Raw genomic sequence first — 13,356 nt, 5'->3', positions numbered from 1 at the left:
CTCAGGGCACAATATTCATATCTCACAGCTACCTAAGATCAGGATAGCATAGCTCAGTGGTTGAGTCTATGCTCCTCGTAGACACGTTGAGCAGATTCAAATCACTGCTTTACCACTTCCCAGCTGTGTGACCTCGGACACATCACCTGATCTCTTTGGGCCTCAGGTTTATCATTAGTGAAATGAGGATAACTGTGTCCTCCTCGTAAGTTTTCTTTCTTTCTTTTTTTAACGCCTACGGCACCTGATCTTCCTAGGTGGTCTCCCATCCAAGTACTAACCAGGCCCGACCCTGCTTAGCTTTCGAGATCAGACGGGATCAGGCATGTTCAGGGTGGCATGGCCGCAGACTCGTAAGTTTTCTGAGAAGAGTAAATGAGTTAACAGACACCAAGTACTTAGAATAATGCCTGGGCCTGTTGTTATTATTGGGCCCTGTGGCTGTTTGCATCCATCTATATCCACAAAGTTGACACAGATTCATTCAGTGGGTGCTTTCCTGGGTGGTAGACCACATTCTCTGTCTTTCGGGCAGACTGATGCTAACGGCACGCCAAGCAGTCACAGTTCACAGGGCACCTTAGCACCTGCAAAAGCCTGCACCCTTCACTTATGTAGCACACTCACTAAGTTGCTGGTGTTTGTTCCCAAACCTATTACACCAGTTGTACTTGCGACCGTCATTGCTAAATTCAATTATTAAGTAAACTCATGAAAATTAATGGAAAAAGAGAGTGGCTGTTTCTTCCACAAGAAACTATGTTTTCTTTGGAAGGACAGTAAAAGCAAGTTTCTTAGAAATCATTGTCAAAATCAGTATAGGTAAGACAAAGACAAAGACTGGGTTAAAAATCATAGAAATCTAGATGGTTCTTCAGCTTATTTGGCAAGTTCATTTGAGCTGTGGCTGCGTTTTTAAAAAAACCGAAAGCGGAAAGCAAAAACTTCATTTCATGAGGGGGTGTAAGCAAGGAGAATGATCTGGATGAATATTCAAAGAACCAGACCCAATCACATTGGACCACATCTTCCACGACAGCCACCAGCCAATCAGGTCAATCTGCACAACTCGCTGGCAGTACACAGCGATGCAGGTGTCGGTTCTCCCACAGCCCTCCCCACAAGTGGCAGCTCGAAGAACTGAGACCTCAGCCCACTGGCCTTTCCTGGCACCTGCTGAGGCACAGTGGTCAGAGGCTGGGGCCTGCTGTTCCCTCCCGTGTCAGCTTGGGCTTCTGGATTTGTAATTTGGGGCTCTGGGTCCAGGCATCAGTTGCAAACTAGTCAAGTTAGCGAGAGCGGGGGGCCGCCAGTGGGCTCAGGGACGCAGGGGCAGCCGCGAGGGCCGGTGGGGAAAGCAGTCGGCAGGGGCTCCTTCGGATGCCCTCTGAGGCCGGACCGCCCCTGGGCAGGGTGCTGGCGGGCAGGGTGCTGGCGGGCAGGGTGCTGGCAGGCAGCATGTGGTCAGGCTCTGTGAAGTCACTGGATTTGCCATTCCTTTCTGGCCATCCCTTCTGAAATATAAGGGTAGTAGCACAGCGTGGAGCTGAACAACCTATGCCAACATCTGCATGCCTAGCCTTTGTCCCCAAGGATGACTCATGCTTGGTTTGGAACCACTCGGGGACAGCTGGGACCTTGCTACTCCCTAAACCAGCTGAGAAAGAGGCCCCTGACTCCACCCGGGTCTGAGAACTTAGAGCCCAGCTTGTGTCACTGGGAACACTTTTTGGTCTCAGTGAAGTTCAGAGCAGAGAGTTCCCAGAGCTCAGCCAAGAAGCAGGAAGGCGCCTATTCACCCATCATTTGGTCATTCATTTGTTGGTTTGTCCCTTCGCTCATTCCCCACACATCCATCCTACCTACTTGGTGCCCACCCAGGCGGGGGATGGACCTCCAGTTGCAAGTGGGCCCTTGTGCCTCCTCTGGAGGAGCTTGAGAGCCAGCGGCAGAAGGAAGGAAGAGAAGACTCAAACATAGGTAATACCCAGAAGTGGGAAACCCAGCGACATGATGGGGGCGGGGGTGCCGGAGATGTCAGAAGCAGTAGGGAAATGACCAGTGCTCAGCCCCCAACGGCCCGAGCAGTTTTGGCAGCTTGACCTTGACCTGTCACCATGGATGTGAGAGAATCAACAACTCAGGGCCACCTGCCTCCCCTGGGCAGCTCACCCTCCTCTCCCAGAACCGATGTCTGCTCCAGCCAAGCCTTCAAGTGGGGAGCTGGTGGCTCTGGATCCCACGTTGCCATCCCTTGACTGTGCACTTGACCTGTTATGGAAAGAGAAGCATTTACTGAGTCTGATTGGGTCCCGATCTAATCTAACTCGGATGTCTTGGGAGTAGGCCTCAAGGACCAGAAGCTCAAGCCCTTGGCTGCCACCATGAGGTGCTCCAACTGCAACCAAGCGAACATCAGCAGGTATTTCTGCTTTTGCTCCAAAGCTTTAGGGCTGGGAGCAGGAGTGGAGCGAAGGCACAGGGCAAGATGGCAGCTCAGCAGCAGGCTGGTGCGATGCGGTGCCAATGGCCAACAAAACGAGGGGCAGGCACTTGGGGCCACTAATAAACCATAGAGCTCAGGGCAGAGACGAAGCTCCCCTACCATCCTGGGTCCCCTTCCCTCATTCCCAAGCTGAGTCCCGACTAGGGGTGTGGGGCTCCACACAGAGGACGTGGTGGGCTCTTAGCCACCACTGGCTACACTTCCTCCTGAGGAAATGCCCAACTGTCAGCCACCGCTCACCGCACCCAGGCTCCCCTGGTCAGTGGGATGGTCGTGCGATGGCGGGGCACGGCCACCCCCTCTGGACCCATCATTCCTCGCCACGCCTCCACCTCCCATCCTTTCCCCCACCATGTCTCCCTTTGTCTACAGGTCATCCCGGAAGTCCCTGCTATGTGCTCTGCTGGGGCCCACGAATCCTTTGGTCACTGACTTTCCCAAACTGATGGCTTGGTGGCCTTGCTTGGCCTGTCCATTGGCAGGGCTGCTTTCAATGGAGTAGAAGCCCAGTGAGGTTGGGCCCAGGGCTGGGGCAGGGGTGGCCTGGCCTGGAGCTTTGTCTTTCTCTGTACCCGGCTCATTCTTCTGACAGATATTCACTGAGGACACAGGGAGTGGGCAGTCCCGGTCCCAGCTCCACCCGTGGACCTTGGACCGAGGGCCGTGTGAACTCTGTGTCGTGCACTGAGTTACCTTTCAGAGTCTGGGCTGGGGCCCTTGAAGTCCTCCTCTGCAGCCAGGTCTCTCTTGGGCTCTCTGGGGCTGGCGGCTTCCTTGTCTTTGGAGTCTGGGGAAGACCTGTGGAGGAAAGCAGCAGAAGTTAACCACCCAGCAGCCAGCCACACGCAGGTGGAGGCAGTGATCTCATCCCCCAAATCCTGATACTGGAAGATTGGTCGATTCCTACAATCTCAGTGCTAATGACGACTGTTGATGAAGGGCCGGACCCCACTGTCCTGACTCTGCAGGCATCACCTCTCCACAACAGCCCGGGACAGGGCCACTGCTGTTATCCGTGCCGACTTTCCAGATGAGCAAAAGGAGGCACAGAGAGCCCAGGTTACTTACCCTGAGTTCCTGAGGTAACAAGGGGAAGAGCTGGGATCTGAACCCAAGCGGACAGACTTTAGAGGGCCGGACCATAATCCTCTGTGGCGTAAGACTGACCCTAACCTAATTCAACCTCCCTGTCGTCTCTGAGGTCATCAAGGAGCCCCATGAGGTCAGAGCTGACACAGACACTGTTGTCATTATTGCCATTCGAGACCACTGACCCAGCGGGATGCTCCCAGCTTCTCTCTCCCATCCGTCCCCCGTGACTCTGTGACACCGCCCCCGACCTCCTGTGCCATACGTCCTCGGTCTCCTCTCCATCTGCGGGCTCCATCACCTTGGCCACCTTCTCTGCCCCCGTGGCATCAACTGTCCCCCTTGAGCCAATGACCTACGCCTGTTCCCACCTCTCCTCTGTGCTCCTGGCCCATACCCCCACTGCCTCGCGCCCCCACTGCCTCGCAGACTGACCCTCCGGCAGCTAACACTGAACCTGGCCGGACCTGAGTACCCTCCTCCAGCTACCCTCAGGGTCGATGACCAGACAGCTGCGTCCTCCACACTGGGGTCTGTGCCCAGCTCTCTGGACCCTGTCCTTGACTTCCTTGACATTGTACCCCATGTAAACATCGACACCGAGCCCCATAATTTTGGCTCATTCATCTGCATATAACATGGAAATGTCTAGAGCCCTGACTCTTCTCTCAAACCTCAACCACAAACCCTCAAATGCCTCCTGGTTATCTGCATCTGGATGCCTATAAATCATCTCATCATATAGCCATGCCAAACATACTAGGTACGTCACCCCTCCCTGCCCCATCCCCTCCCAGATCTCCGCTAGTGTAGTGAGCCATGGAGCAAAAGCTGCAGGGTGGCAGTTGGGCGACCTAGCTGGGAGCCTGGGTCTGGCTGCTCTCGACCGAGTGAGCCATCAGAGTTTATTTCCTCACCTGTGAAATGGACACAGTGACTGGACGCGCATCTGCATGTGGACACCTGCTAGGCTGTTTGGGGCGGGGCGGGGCTTGAAGAATTCTAGCTTTTGCTCCAACCTGATTCTCCCGCTGGAAAGTGGGAGAGGGGTGCTCTGGGGTTCTCCACGGGCTGGGGTAGCTTGGCCACTCCCAGACCAAGTGTCAGAGGCCTTATGGCTTCCGCCTACATTTTGAAGGAGGGTCCCTTTGCCCTTTTTCTCAAAGACTGGTCACCTTAGGGAGACCAATGAAGCAGCTTCCAGCGTTGCCTTACTAAAGACATCGTCACTGCGATGATTCTCGATCATTCCAGTAACAAACTTGCACTCCTGTCCTGGGCTGAGGCCCAAAGGGAATGAAGCTTCTGCCCTCTGGGCACTCAGGGTCCTTGGGGCAGACTGATTCGTGAGAGGACAACTGTGTGGAACATTCTCTGGCGGAGGCAGGAACACGGTGCTGTGTGAGCTCGGCAGGAAAGAACTTCACGGACGCTGCCTCAGAAAAAAATGCGGGGGAAGGAAGTGCCTCAGATGGGACACATTTGGGGTGGCACTGAAAACTGCAGAGAGGAAAGGACACTCCGGGCAGAGTCTACAGCCTGCACAGATGAATGGTGCATGGAGGCCTGGGACTGAGGAGCAGGAGTGGAGGGTCTGGGGGGCCGTATGTGAGAGGAGCCACAGGGAGGCCCGGGCATGGTATCATGTTCAGGCTATAGAGGCTGAACAGGGACCACCATTACAGGGTTTTCCCCAGTGGGTTGGCATGACTACTTCTGCCTTTTAGAAATGTCACCTAGGTAGAGATGTGGAGGAGGGTCTAGGGGCAGGGCCCTAGAAGAGAGTTGTCGGCACCTGCATGAGTGACGGTGGACATCTGGTCCCAGAGGAGTACAGTACGGACAGAAATATCTCTAAAATAGAATGACTGGCGCGAGGCTGGGGTGGGAGCAAGGAGGAGAGTTAAGGGACCCAGAGATCGGTCAAGACTCATCTTGGGTGTCAGTTCCTCTGAGAAGCCTTCCTTAATCACCCCATTCCCTGGCTGCTGAAAGGCTGCTGCTCAGCGCTCCCACTGCCCCAGGGATGAGCTGGGGCAGACATTCGGGCCTCCCTCCCCAGACTCCAGGCTTCACGAGGCAGGGTCCTTGTCTGGCTGCTTCACCACCGCCTCCCAGGCCCAGGCACGGGGGTCAGGTGTGTAGCAGGGGGTCAGTAAATGCTAGTTGGGTGAATAGCTGAATGAGCAAGAGAGAGGCTCCTGCAGAGAGGAAGGGAGGCATCCATCCCTCGGCTCACTCCTCTCTGCTCAGATATTCTCTTGCCCAGCCCCCCAAACTTGCCTGCCTGTGATCTCGCCATCTGCCCACTTCCCCGGGGCACGGGCTGCACCTGCCATGTTCCTGGCTGGTTGTGGCCCCTTGTCCCTCACCCTCCCCAGCACCAGGCATGGTGGCATCATGAGCTGCCAAGGCTGACCCAGTGACCCCACCCTAGTCCTGGTGGCTCCCTCACACAGGCGGGGCAACTGCTCCAGTGATGTCATGGGACTCCGCAGACCCTGTGTCCCCACCCAGCACAGCTGGCTGTCTTATCCTCAGGGCTCGGCAGGGCCGAGCCCTCACAGCTGGCTCATGTCTGCGTCTGCCTCTCCCACCAGGCAGACAGTCAGCAACTCTGGCCAGGGGGGCGGTCGCCACTGGGTCCACGGGCCGGGCCTCCCACAGACCAAGCCCTCCCTCCCCGAGAGTTGCGGAGTGAAAGGAGATGGGGGCAGAGACCCCGAGTTCACCACGTCTCCCACGAAACAGCACCCAGGCCTCATCATTTGCCTGCCTGCCTTGCTGACCCCGTCTCTAAAATGTCGTGGAAGGAGCAGGGCCCCCGTACCTCATTCCTTCCAGGTCTGGGGCCATCAGGCGGAGTCCCACCCCGGGCGTCATGATCTGCAGGCGGACGATTTCCTCACCTCTTGCGCTGTGGCCAAAAGAGAGAGCCAGAGTTGCTGATAAGAAAAGTCTCCCCATGATTTCTGGGCGTCCGAGGGCGTTCTCCCCTGGGCGCCTCCCAGCTAGTGCAGGAGGACACTTCCTTCTTGTCTCCTCTTTGGCCTCGAGCCTTCTTGGCGCTGCGGCTGACCTTGGCCTACTGGCCTCCAGGCTCCAGAGGAAGGGGAGTGAAGGACCCCTTCACCAGTCTCCCACCCTCAAGCCCAGCCCCCTTCAGGCACAGCAAGGGGCCCTGTGGGTGGAAATGGAAGCACCTGGCCCCAACACTCTGTCTGTAGCTGCCGCCAGAAGCCCTGCCTGTCACCTCACTGGAGCATCCAAAGCGGCTATGCGGGAGGCCAGCGAGAGTTCTGGGTTCGTGGGCTGATGCGAAGTGATGGCAAACAAGATGCCCAGGAAACGTAAAGGCCAAATTGGAATGAGACCCAGTGGGAGAGGGATGGCGGAGTCTGGGGGATGAAGTCAAGTGACCAGGTGCCTGCGAGCCCACACAGGATTGGACATTCTCAGCACTCAGAGGGCCCCTTTGAGGGTTCCTGTACTCAAAGCCTGGCCCACAGGTGACCACACACATCGCTCTCCAGGTCCACAGAGTGAGGCTTCAGCCATCTTTCAAAACCCAGCCCAGGTCACTTTACAGCCACTCATTTCTTCCTTTGGTTACCCCCAGGCACTGGAGTGGGCACTGGCGTACAGGTGAGGGTGAGCCCCATGCCTGCCCTGGTGAAGCCCCCAGCCCAGCTGGAGGAAGATGGGTTAGGGGGAGCTGCAGACTGGTAGGTGTCTTAAATGCCGAGACCAGATACGGTATAGCAAAGGGAAGCGGCAGGATAGGCATGACCAAAGAGGGAGGGAGGGGCTTGACATGATCAGACTGGCACTCTAGAAAGGCCACTCCAGAGTCCCAGAGTCCCAGGAGGAGGAGGGATTGGGGGAGCCAGGGTGAAGGCAGGTGAGTCTGGGCGTTGACCCTCGCAGCTGACTCCAGTGTACACTAGGAGCCCGTGGAGGGCCAGGTCAGTGGGATGTTCATCTCTGCCACTCCTGGGGACACTGGAGATGACCACAGTGAAACGGCAGGGCTGCCAGGAGCAGGGCCTCCCCTCACATGAAAGCCAGGACAGGGCCCGGTCCACGCAAGCAGCTCTGATCTCCGCCAGTCTCTTCCCATGACAGTTATGATGACAGCAACAAGCCCCGGGCCGCCTGCCCTCCCTGCCCCATCGAAAGCACGTGGTGCCAGGGAGCAGCAACACGCTCCACGTGGGGATATCACACGCAAGTAAAACATACTTTGTCACTGCAGTTTCTTGTTATGTCAGAGAGGAATTAGGAACAAAGCGTTGCCTCGGCCTGCCCAAGCTGGCATCTCTCCCTCAACACCCTCCTCCTTTGTCATTCCCCTGAGCGGTTGCTTCTTAAAGACCTAGGACAAATGGAAGCTCTTCCAGACGGGCTATTATGGGTTGCATCGTGTCCTCCCCAAATGATACGCTGAAGTACTAACCCTTGGTGTCTGTGAATGTGACCTGATTGGGTCACTGCAGACGTAGTTAATTAAGATAAGGCCATGCTGGAGTACGGTGGGTCCTAATCCACTATGACTGATGTCGTTATAAAAAGTGGGCATTTGGACACAGCAATGAGAGGGAGGACGGCCGTACAAAGGCAAAGGCAGAGATTGGAGTGATGCATCTAAGAGCTAGGAAGCAGCAACGATTGCCGGCAATACCAGAAGCTAAGAGAAAATTCTAGAACAGATGCTCCCCAGAGCCTTTGGAGGGAGCACTGCCGAAATCTTGTATTAGGACTTCCGGCCTCCAAAACTGTGAGGATGAACCTCTGTTGTTTAATCCACACAGTCTCTGATGCCTTGTTATGGCAGCCGCAGCAACTTCACAAGGGAGCCTTGCAGCCTCTCTCCCCTGCAGCCCCCCACCAGCACCGCCACTTCCCCAGACCCTTAACCACAGAAGGCTCTAGTCCAGTCTGAAGTTCACAGCTAGGCTAAGAGGTTTCGAAGGCCAAGAAAACTCATCCAGTGCAGCCCCAGCTGCCCGCGGAAACACGACTGACAGTGGCCTGTACCAAAGAGTGTGCAACTCATCCAACTAAAAGATGGAGAGAGACAGGAGAGGCGGAGGGAGTATGTTTCACCTGGTATCCAAAAGTAGAGCGTTCCTATGAAACTTTTCATAAGTCAAAATGGCATAAAGCGAAGAAGCAATGAGCTATTTTCCCTTTTTGCGTTTTTTCATACAAACAAAAATCCTCTTAGGATTTCTTTCGATTAGTGAAAGCAGATACTAATGTAGGACTTTCTGCTCGTAAATGCAAAGTGGCAGAAAGTGAACTTTCGAAAAGCGGGGGATGCCCGTACTTCTTTCTCCAGAGCCCACCGACGCATTTCCCTCAGAGGCCAGCAGGTGGCGATATTGGTATCTTTAGCCATTTGAAGAAAGGGCCTGTAAATCAGCACGCCTCTAGTGGGGAGCCCTGGGCAATACCGGCACTCAGGCACTACGCAAAGGACCTTACAAGCATTATCTACTTTAGTATTTGGGACAGCATCGAGTACTAGTTATCACCGCTTTCTATTTTACACATGAAGAAACTGAGGCACAGAGAGGTAGAGTGACTTGCTCAAGGTCACACAGCCAGTACAGGGCAATGCCAGGGTTTCACCTTGTGCTGGAAGCTGTGCTCTTACTCACTGCTCCCCAGCTACTCTGCCAGGCAGCATGCTGGGGCACAGACTACAGGCCCTGCCCTGGCTGGGTGAGGCAGATTGCCAAGGAAGCTTGGCCAGTACTGTGACGGGGCGGCAGCCAGTTTCTGTGGGAGGGGGTAACCAAGTGAGCTCAGTTCAGAAGGTGGGCAGGGGTTACCCCACAACAAGAGGGGAAAAATGAGATGAACCCAAGAAACCAGGCCCCGGATGCATGGAGGGAGGGAGGGGCCCCATGGCTGAGCAGTTAGCGGGGGGTGGGGGGGGCGATGGTGGAGACAAGTAGATCAGACGTGGACACTTGGAGCGGAGGGCCCTCTGGGATGCCCGGGCAGGTCTGGAATTTGGAGCAAGGTTAGAGTTCCGATGGAAGGAAAGAGAAGCTGGTGAGTGCCAAAGACACAGCCTGCGGGCGTCCCCGTGTGGCAATTCGTATCCCGAACTTTCAGCCCTCATCGAAGTCTAAAGCATTTGGCACCTAAGACAGGGGAGCTCCTCCCGGCTGGCCCGCTGCATGAGATGAGGAACTGACCTTCTGACTTGAGCCGAGGGGGTACGGGGCAGAGTCATGACTGGGGACAAGGCTGTCATGTTGTCCTGTCCCACTCTGCCGTAAACCAGCTTCTTCTGAGGTGCTGCGGGACTCAGGCTTTTGTTGAGTTACGGGGACCCTTCAGGAGCACGGCCAAGATTGGCCTTTCTCAGACAGCCAGGCAGACAGGAGCTGGGTGTACGGGACCGATGATGGCTGCCTGGCCCACTGCAGGGCCTGATGGGGTCAGGTCTGAGAGAAGGGCTGCCTAGGACCGGCCAGCAGCTCACCTGGAAGCTGCCCAGTAGGTTCTAGATATTTCATGATTGCAGACTGGAAGGGAAGCAGCACGCCTGCCTGACCAGCCCTCCTTCCCGGAGGAGTCTGCCTCATTGTAAGATATCTCTGGTGTCTGGAACATTCCATAATCTGGTCCCAGTTCCGTTTCTGTTCCAGTTCCAGGTCTGTGAGGCCAAGGCCTCACAGGCAAGTTTGATCGGAGACATCCAGCCTCCAGAACTGGGAGACAATACCTTTCTGTCGTGTGAGCCACCAGTTAGGGTACTTCGTTACGGCAGCCCCAGCAGACTGAGGCAGCCATCTTGCTATGACAGCCAGGTGGTGGGTAGTAAGCATTGAAAGAAATTTTCTGGAAGAAATGTGAAAATGCCTCTCAAATCCATAATATAGTACAACCTAATTCTCTTTCCATATTGCTTTAAAAAGCATCTGAAACCATTCATTGCTTTCGTTAATGAGAGAAATAAGGAATAATCAGAGATGTGCAGTATTTTGGGCTGAATCGTGGCCCCTCGAAAACTCATATGTTCAAGTCCTCAGCCTCAGGACCTCAGAATGTGCCTGTATTTGGAGACGGGGTCTTTAAGAGGTGATTAAGGTAAAATGACATCATTGGGGTGGGCTCTAATCCAATCCGACTGGTGTCCTTACAAAAAGAGGACACAGATACGTACAGAGGGACGACCACGTGAGGACACGGGGAGAAGACGGCCATCTCCAAGCCAAGGAGAGAGACCTCAGAAGGAGCCGACCGTGCCAACATCTGGATCTCAGAATTTCTGCCTCCAGAACTGGGAGACAATATATTTCGGTTGTTTGAGTCACGCTGCTTGGGGGACTTTGTTACAGGAGCCCTAGCAAACTAAGCTAGCCCACAGACCCCATCAGTCACCAAGTCCTATCAGTGCTACTTTGTCAACAGTTCTCAAATCTTTCCACTTGTTCAAATGTTCTTATGGACAAAAGTCCAGACACATAGGAAGAATCCAAAGAAGGGCTGAATGAAGAGGTGGTCTGTCTCCTTCCTGGCACAGAGGAGGTGGCCCTGAGGACTGTCGTGACATACAAATGGTTGTGCGGCTTCAGTCGGAGAGGGGAACGGGGGCTCACAGTGACATTATGGGAGTTGGAACAGCTGCCGGGGCCCCTGAAAGTGACCTGTAGGGACAGGCGCTCTGCCCCTCCGGCCTCGGGGTCTTCAACGGGTGGCACAGAGGTGCAACTTATAGCAGACCTGGATTTAGGCAAAGCTCCCAATCCAGGCAGGTGCTTTAAAAAGCAGTGACAACAGGGAGGTGGCACTCTCAGCAGGACTTAGCAGGATTCAGCACGGAGTACAAGGAGGTATTGATCGCTCTTCATCCACAGACAAGAGAGCACCATTATCTGCCCGGACACTTGAGCTCAGAAATCAGGACAAATCAGGGCCCCGCCTGCAGTGAGATCGCCAGCGCTCGGCCTGCCCCTGCCCTGTCACCCCACTGCCAGACCCTCCCGTCTGACTGGCTCGCAGGCCAGAGTCAGCTTGAGGCACCCACCTGGGCTCCCGGCTCCCGGCAGGGCTCGGCGGAGTTGGCATGCACTCAATCCAAATCGCCCGAGACACTTTGGCTCGGCCTCCGTCCACACTGGCAAAGAAGGCATCTGTGAACAGCGCTGGGGACTGCAGAGCGTCCTTCCCCGGCAGGAGGGGGAGGACGGCATTGGCGGGTTGAACTTGGCCAACTTGTAGGAGAACCTTGAACAAGCCTGATAGTGGCAGGGCTGGCGCCCTGGTGGCGGACCCTCTCCAACCCCGTGACACAGATAATCCCTGAACAGACAGGAGTGCAGTGGTCTCTCCTTGAAGGCCGAGCTGTTTGCTCCTTCCAGCCCTAGGACATCCAGCCAGATAGGCCCTTACTGATTTCTGTGCCCCATCCTCTCACTGGGCACATGGGGACACTGACTCTGAGGCTCTGCCAGGAGATGACCTGGCAGAGATACCACAGTGACTGACTGAGTGGCAGGCAAGCCTGGAAGCCACCAGCCCCAGGCAGAGATGATTGATTGATTGAGTGATTGATTCATTGATTGATTACCTGCTGGATCCAGGAGGGGATCTCGCCAGAACAGGTGGCTCCTGGCTTTTCTCAGAAGGCCCGTCCTCATCCACCACCTCCACCCTTTGGGCAAGAAGAGAAACAGATGTAGCACCCCGTGGCCTGCTCAGTTGCCTCTGAAGCCCGTGCTTTCTTTCCCTGGACTCTATGGCCAGGAGATGGCGCGGGCTGGGGGCTTGTCAACTCTGTTTTGGGATAAGGACGGCATACTGGGTTGAATAGTGTCCTCCCTAAGTCCATGCCTCCCTCGGACGTGTGGATGTGACCTTATTTGGAAACAGGGTCTTTGCAGACGCAGTCAGGGGTAGGTGAGATCGTCGGGCAGGAGAGCGGCCCTAAATCCAAGGCTGCCGTCCTTATGGGACGAGGGAAAGCTGCACGTGGACACACAGAGAAGGTGGCCACGCGGAAGCCACCGTGGCACATGCGCACGGCGAGGCTCGCCAAGGATGGCAGCGCCGCCGCCAGCCGAAAGAGCCTCTTGGGAGCCATTCTGCCTCACGGCCTCCGGAAGGGACCCACCCTGCTAACACCTTGATCTTGGACTTCCAGCCTCCGGAACTAGGACACGATACATTTACGGTGTTTGTGTCACACGGTTTGTGGTACTTTGTTATGGCAGCCCAAGGAACCTAATACAGCCGCTAACAGCACACTCATCTGTCACTTCCTTCGCGCTGCCATCACCCTCCACTGGCTGCGTTTTAGTCAGTCTTTCTGCTCTTCCAACGCAGCATGCTATCCGCACCTCCGGGCCTTTGCACCAGTGGGACCCTGTACCTAGAACACTTGGCATGTCGGCTTCCTCGTTTTTGAGTCTTTAGCTCGTCATGAAGGCCTCTCCTATCTACCTGATGCAACATTCCTAAAATTCAGCTTTCCAGAACTCTCTTCCTTGTCCTCCCCAAATAGTCTCCCCTCCCAAAAGATGTCCTTTTCACCAAATGGCAACAGCCCTCCCTTGCTCAGCTGGAGTGTCCTGATGTCCTGATCATTCCCTGTTGAATCCTGTTCACCCCTTACGGCCCATCTCCAATGTCATGGTCACTCCTAAGGGCCTGGCCAGGCAGGGGCTCCCAATGACAAGCCTCTGGACCCCAAGCCAGTGCAGCTCCTGCAAGGACATTGCCCAGCCTGTCCCTGGTAGTGG

At 55.4% G+C, this 13,356-nt stretch overlaps 1 protein-coding gene and 1 non-coding gene across 2 annotated transcripts in view; both read right to left on the bottom strand.

The window, feature by feature from the left end:
* The window catches only part of LOC120614062 (zinc finger protein 185-like), a 28,524-nt gene extending 15,826 nt beyond the window's left edge, over nt 1-12,698 (bottom strand). The window contains exons 1-6 of the mRNA XM_039876732.1: nt 12,587-12,698; nt 12,186-12,351; nt 11,643-11,732; nt 6,426-6,512; nt 3,200-3,304; nt 2,173-2,271 (exon numbers count right to left, since the gene is read on the bottom strand). Coding sequence (XP_039732666.1) covers nt 2,173-2,271; nt 3,200-3,304; nt 6,426-6,512; nt 11,643-11,732; nt 12,186-12,351; nt 12,587-12,698 — 659 coding nt within the window. The remainder of the gene's footprint in view (nt 1-2,172; nt 2,272-3,199; nt 3,305-6,425; nt 6,513-11,642; nt 11,733-12,185; nt 12,352-12,586) is intronic.
* LOC120614063 (5S ribosomal RNA) lies at nt 233-351 on the bottom strand. Its single transcript, XR_005655848.1, has one exon. It is a non-coding gene; the product is annotated as a 5S ribosomal RNA (ribosomal RNA).
* Nucleotides 12,699-13,356: the final 658 nt, after the last annotated feature.

This window comes from Pteropus medius, unplaced genomic scaffold, assembly GCF_902729225.1.
Source record: "Pteropus medius unplaced genomic scaffold, Ma_sr-lr_union100, whole genome shotgun sequence".
NCBI lineage: Eukaryota > Metazoa > Chordata > Mammalia > Chiroptera > Pteropodidae > Pteropus > Pteropus medius.
The sequence above is the reverse complement of the archived record's forward strand: the minus strand, read 5'-3'. Positions and strand labels throughout refer to the sequence as shown.